At 33.5% G+C, this 7,161-nt stretch overlaps 1 protein-coding gene across 1 annotated transcript in view; it reads right to left on the bottom strand.

The window, feature by feature from the left end:
* Window positions 1-1,570: 1,570 nt before the first annotated feature.
* The window catches only part of LOC139483998 (interaptin-like), an 81,354-nt gene continuing 75,763 nt past the window's right edge, over window positions 1,571-7,161 (bottom strand). Inside the window, exons 10-11 of the mRNA XM_071267719.1 lie at window positions 5,773-5,868; window positions 1,571-2,118 (exon numbers count right to left, since the gene is read on the bottom strand). Of these exons, the coding sequence (XP_071123820.1) occupies window positions 1,810-2,118; window positions 5,773-5,868 (405 nt within the window). The 3' untranslated portion in view covers window positions 1,571-1,809. The remainder of the gene's footprint in view (window positions 2,119-5,772; window positions 5,869-7,161) is intronic.

Here is a 7,161-nt window from a genome sequence, read left to right as displayed (position 1 = left end):
TCATATGATAGACACATAATATTTTAATCAATTAAAATAGGTCTGGAGATGGCATATTAGTAACTCCTAGTACTGGTAGTCCTTTGTTAATTTATGTATCATTGTCATTTTGCTTAATAGTTTCTTCTGTTACATATTATTATAAGTTTTATTTTGCATACTGCTCTATAAAATTGAGAATGGAAATGTGCCAAAGAGACAACAACCCGACCATAGAAAAAAAAAACAACAGCAGAAGGTCACCAACAGGTCTTCAATGTAGCGAGAAATTCCCGCACCCGGAGGCGTCCTTCAGCTGGCCCCTAAACAAATATACACGTCTAGTTCAGTGACAATGAACGCCATACTAATTTCCTAATTGTACACAAGAAACTAAAATTAAAATAATACAAGACTAACAAAGGCCAGAGGCTCCTGACTTGGGAAAGTCGCAAATATGCGGCGGGGTTAACATGTTTGTGAGATCTCAACCCTCCCCCTATACCTCTAGCCAATGTAGAAAAGTAAACGCATAACAATACGCACATTAAAATTCAGTTCAAGAGAAGTCCGAGTCTGATGTCAGAAGATGTAACCAAAGAAAATAAACAAAATGACAATAATACATAAATAACAACAGACTACTAGCAGTTAACTGACATGCCAGCTCCAGACTTCAATTAAACTGACTGAAAGATTATGATTTCATCATATGAACATCAGACACAATCCTTCCCGTTAGGGGTTTAGTATCATACCATCATAACATATATGAGAAGAACATAACCCGTGTCATGCCAACAACTGGTTTTTTAATAAATGTGTTTAGTTCCGATGCAAAGACCCTATAAGTGAATAATATTAACGCCAAAATATGCAATCTTTAATGACTTGACAACAGTATCGTAACTATATCCCTTCTTAATAAGTCTATTCAAAGGTTTTGTTAGTTTTTGAGGTATATGTTTGTTTATTCTACATTGTCTAGAGGTATAGGGGAGTGTTAAAATGTCACAAAACAAATAAGTTATTACACATTTGACATATCAAACAAGTATTTGAATATATGGGAATTTTATTTCCTATAAGAGTCAAAATATTTTCTTCAAAATCAATAACTATTTTTTCGCATGTGTAAAAAAGCATGAGCGATTGCAAAAACCGTGAAAATGAGAAATAAAGCCAAAACAAAATCCCGTTACAGAATAGTCGTATATGAACAAGAGCAAGAACACACTGTCATAGAAGTTGAAATTTTAAAGAAATTAAATGTACTCAAAAACTTAGGCTCCAGAAAGCGGGGTTCAAGTCCAGGTGCCCTGGTTTTAACATTGTGTTAAAAAAAAACTGTCAGCCAGCATCATCGACGCATCTAATGAATCACAAGACGACGTCTGCAAACTCTAACCTTACGTCTCATTTGATTGTGATACATCTTGTTTTGTTTTGATTCTTTGTCTGGGCTTATAGATACTGTTTTTTTCCCTTCGATTTAATGAGTTCTTCAGAGTTTGGCATGGTTAGATTTAAAAGTAAACGAAGATACATCATTTCTCGAAATATGCATGTGTTGAAGTAAATATAGAATCTCGACTGCAATGTTTTTATTCTACATTCATAGAGACAAGATACAATCGAAATGATAAAACCAAATCAAGGTCCTCAACCATCTAAAAAGCTTATATTTATTTACAATCTAATATGTTACTAATTTACTAGTATTTCATAACCCATATAGATATACAATTTAAAAAATCCAAAACAATCCATGGATAAAAACCATACTTTAGAATCAAAGCGAGTTAATTGATACAAGGCATCATTTATGTTTCAGTTTGTAACCTGGACCACTCCTTTCGAGAGAAGAGGTCCACCTTTTTTCAGGTATAAAGCAGGCCATACGCTGAATGCAATCTTTGTTCCACTTTGTGTGTACTCTCTATAAATATCCTTGTTGAATCGTTCACCAGGACTCATGTCTTCATCGATAAACATCTCTGGATCTTGAACGACCATAAGCCAACAAACCATAACACATTTTTCTGTAAATTCTGTTTTGCGTATATGAAAGAGGAGCTCTTGGTCTAATTCTTTGTACTTTTTACACTCCTTTTTGAACTGGTCGTACCCAAATATTTCCTAAAAATATATGACAAGTAACAAATGTTATTTGTGATAATATTTGCATTTATTTGATTACTAGATACAGTTATTTAGTGCATTATAATTCAGTGATCATAATAAACCTTCCCCCTGAATATAATACGACTCTCGGCTAAATTAAAAACAACGACCAACATTTAGATTTTATAACCCTGTATACCACCATTCTCAATTCCGCTAGATATGAAATTATGATTGTTTTGCATAAACATTGAACAACAAAATGTCTTCCTATGTGACGTTTACAATTTTCTGACGTCAGACACGCGACGCAATGATTTTTTTTTAAATTTCAAATAGATGCTTTTGTGATTTTTTGTAAATGATTGTATGTTTTGAGGTTGTAACACAGTGATGACTGCTGTACCAATATTTTGACTTTATTTATTATGTCTGTTTTGTTCACGCATCGCTGTCAGTATAACGGAATTTAATGCGATTGTCATATTATAAGTGAGAGGTTTACCGCTATAAAACCAGGTTCTACATTTGAAAATATTTGTACAAGTCAGGAATATAACAGTTGTTGTCCATTCGTTTAATGTGTTTTGTCATTTCATTAGAGACTTTACGATTGAATTCCTCGGAGTTCAGTATTTTTGTGATTTTACTTTTTAGTAATACTTTGATTTGCTTGAACGTGTCAGTGATTACGATTTGTCTATACACATGGTTCACCTGTTCATCTTTTAATTAGTTTTATAATATAAAGTAAATAACTTTCGGGTTCTGATTAGCACCTAGGTTTTTTATCTCCTTTTATGAATGACATTTTATATACTTAGCGTGTACACAAACTCAATCATTCATTCAACTCATATATCGCCGAGGCGAAGATCTAGTTAAACTGGTTAATAAACGACTGTGATCTTTAATTATTAACGGAGGCAAATTTATCCACACGACATATTTGAATATTTACTTTCTCCATGGTCATCAAAAATAAAGTAAATTATGTCGGCATTCCAATGGAAACAAACTATGCTTTGTTTTTTGATTAATATGAGGCTGACTTCATGCAAGAACTTCTTAGGAAGAAAGATAAGAAGTTAACAATATCCTTAAACTCTACTTTCCGCTAGATATAAATGATGTTCTTTCACTAAATAATTCAAAATTTGGTGACTATGTGGAACGCATCTATCCCATCGAACTAGAGATAAAGGATACTACAGATACAGTTAAGTCTGCCTCATATCTTGACTTACGTCTAGAAATTGACAATGAGGGTCGGTTGAAAACAAAACTTTACGACAAAGGAGATGATTTCAGCTTTCCAATTATGAACTTTCCATTTCTAAGCAGCAACATTCCAGCAGCACCTGCATACGGGGTATATATCTCCCAATTGATACGGTATTCCCGTGCTTTCATTTCGTATCATGATTTTCTTGATAGAGGGTTGCTGCTCACAAGGAAGCTTTTAGTCCAAGAGTTTCAAATGGTGAAGTTGAAATCATCCCTTCGTACATTTTACGGACGCCATCACGAGTTGGTTGACCGTTATGGAATAACCGTTTCACAAATTATATCGGATATGTTCCTTACGTCGTAACTACAATCCCTTTCCCTTTCATAAATGTGACATACCGAATTAGACTATTTACCGGATTTGTTATCAAATAAGCAACATGACGGGTGCCACATGTGGAGCAGGATCTGCTTACCCTTCCGGAGCACCTGATATCACCCCTAGTTTTTGATGGGGTTCGTGTTGTTTATTCTTTAGTTTTCTATATTGTGTCCTGTGTAGTATTGTTTGTCTGTTGGCTATTTTTCATGTCTAGCCATGGCGTTGTCAGTTTATTTTAGATTTATGAGTTTGACCCTTTGGTATCTTTCGTTCCTCTTTTATGAAGAAAACGGTATAACTCAATTTTCAAATAAAAGACACTAATTATCAGTACATACATTTTGTAAACCCATTTTTGAGTGCATGCAGTGAAAGGAAATGGCGAGAGACAACTCTTGTTAGCCTTGAGGAATATAGAAACAGGAGAAAAAAAATCATACTATGAATATAAATCCTATGGAACTATTATATGACCTCGACGATTGTCAAAATAACCTAATACCGATACGTTTTATACTTATTTTGTTATTTCAGTCTGTTTTAGCAGATGTTACCTAGACCTCTAACATTTAAATAGGCTTCCTACCCTTTCATGTTTCCGATATTATCTTTCACTGAATAAGGTTCATGTTGACTAAGCAAGTGAAACTTCAGTTTCGAATCTAATAACAGACCTAAATCTTTGAATTGCTGAGTCATCAATTTATCTTAACAAAATATTAATTGACGAAAAGCACTAACTTCATTACAAACAGTATATTTCATCAAATCAGAAAAAAAAGGTAAATGTAATGCTAATTCAGAAGAAATACGTCGGGTACAGTTTCATATCAAGTCGTGTCTCAGGATATTGTCGTAAAAACCTTCAAACCACACAAATTGGTAAATCAATTATCATGCTGAACTTTTATGTAACTGTAGAAATCTTTTGATTTATAAAACAAACCGATTATATTGGCCAAACGAACATACATTTTGTAAACCCATTTTTGAGTGCATGCAGTGAAAGGAAATGGCGAGAGACAACTCTTGTTAGCCTTGAGGAATATAGAAACAGGAGAAAAAAATCATACTATGAATATAAATCCTATGGAACTATTATATGACCTCGACGATTGTCAAAATAACCTAATACCGATACGTTTTATACTTATTTTGTTATTTCAGTCTGTTTAAGCAGATGTTACCTAGACCTCTGACATTTAAATAGGCTTCCTACCCTTTCATGTTTCCTATATTATCTTTCACTGAATAAGGTTCATGTTGACTAAGCAAGTGGAACTTCAGTTTCGAATCAAATAACAGACCTAAATCTTTGAATTGCTGAGTCATCAATTTATCTTAACAAAATATTAATTGACGAAAAGCACTAACTTCATTACAAACAGTATATTTCATCAAATCAGAAAAAAAGGTAAATGTAATGCTAATTCAGAAGAAATACGTCGGGTACAGTTTCATATCAAGTCGTGTCTCAGGATATTGTCGTAAAAACCTTCAAACCACACAAATTGGTAAATCAATTATCATGCTGAACTTTTATGTAAACTCTAGAAATCTTTTGATTTATAAAACAAACCGATTATATTGGCCAAACGAATTACAAGGACAATACATTATAGTTACAGCCTAGGCTTGTTTGAATGAAAAAAAATGAAATATATTTTATTGCAACAATAAGGAAAAATACTTATTGACCTTGTTATGTATGACCAACGTCACTGAGTATGATTAAAATAAATCATCAGCTTACATGCACGTCGAGAATACGTAGCATTCAAAACCGATGAATGACTGTTTTGTCCAGTGTTAAACTCAGTTTGTAGGTTATTCGTATTTTCCAGGACGTTCAATGCTGAATCCAGTTATTGTTATCAGTTGCAATTAAAGTGACATTTTTTCAGGTGTTCCATACAAGTCAGAAAAATTACAACCAGCTAAGTTTTAAATACCCATTATAATGAACGAGAATTTGGTTTTAAAAATTTTACAATTTGATGAATAGTTCTTATTACAACATGCTTTATTAGGAACGTTGATAAAAAAGAATATTTTACCCTGATGAGAAACTGTGACACATCTCTAGCCAATCCTTTTCTTGCATCTCTAATTTGTTTTACTTCTGTGATGTGCCTAGCAAGCTTTTCTGTCATCTAGAAAAATCAATGCATCTGTAATTGTATCTTTATATACATTCATGATCATTATTTATACTGCATGAGATTACGATACCGTATCACATGAATACATTTCGAATGTATGCATATATATATATATATATATATACAACAATGTTAGATCTGTAAATTTGCTTTCGCAAATTTTTTTTTGATGATCCGATGGAAAAATGTGTTGTAGAGTTGTCACTGACTCAGATGTCACGATATTTCGGTAGCATGGGTTCGGATCCCGTCGAGGGAAGAACAAAACATTTGCGAAAGCAAATTTACAGATCTAACATTGTTGGGTTGATGTTTAGACGAGTTGTATGTACATTATGTACACAGCCATGTATCACCATCATTGCTGGTGATCAGATGGATAAATCTGTTGTAGAGTTGTCACTGACTCAGACGTACTTATTATATAACTCGTCTTACAAACTAAACATCAAACCAACAATGTTAGATCTGTAAAGTTGTGGGTTATCATATGATGTTTGTATCTCTTTACCAATCAGCTGGTGGCGGATTCTGAACTTTTTATAAAGGGGGCCCACTAACTGACCTTTGTGTGATATTTATAATGAAACCAAATTTTACCAACAATTGATAATACGTGTTATATACGAAGAAAACTAATGAATATTTGTATTGATTGATAATGATAGACGTAAGTATATTAACACATGCTGTGGTCTTCGTTCGTTTGGAAAAAAAAACCCAACGAATTTATCAAAAACAAAACAGTAACACTTATTCATTCTACTTTCTTTAATAAAATTGTAGCCTCTACAATAATCAAAAGCAAGAAACGCTCAGCAAGACCGATACATTTGGTTTTAAACATATCCTATATCGACTATGATGGCTGTCCAAAGGTCACGAGATTTTAATGGTGGTCACGGTAGAACCTTTGGAGCAATTTCGGTAAAGCACCATTTGCGCAGAAATTTGTTTAAGAGCACAACAATCTTTCCTTAGCAACATCTACACGGCTGTCTGGCATAAACATCGAATTCTGTAGACCAAAAATCATCCATTATGTATGGAACGCCATGACTGCCTTATGTTAATGATCAGCATTATAAGCAGTGCTCACAACATTATATGCAGTGCTCACACCATTGTATGCAGTGCTCACACCATTATATGCAGTGCTCACAACATGAAATTAAGTGCTCACAACATTATATTAAGTGCTTACAACATTATATGCAGTGGTCCAAACATTATATGCAGTGGTCACAACATTATATGAAGTGGTCAGAACATTATATGAAGTGC

Source organism: Mytilus edulis, chromosome 8, assembly GCF_963676685.1.
Source record: "Mytilus edulis chromosome 8, xbMytEdul2.2, whole genome shotgun sequence".
Classification (NCBI taxonomy): domain Eukaryota; kingdom Metazoa; phylum Mollusca; class Bivalvia; order Mytilida; family Mytilidae; genus Mytilus; species Mytilus edulis.
This window is presented reverse-complemented; position numbering and strand designations above follow the sequence as displayed.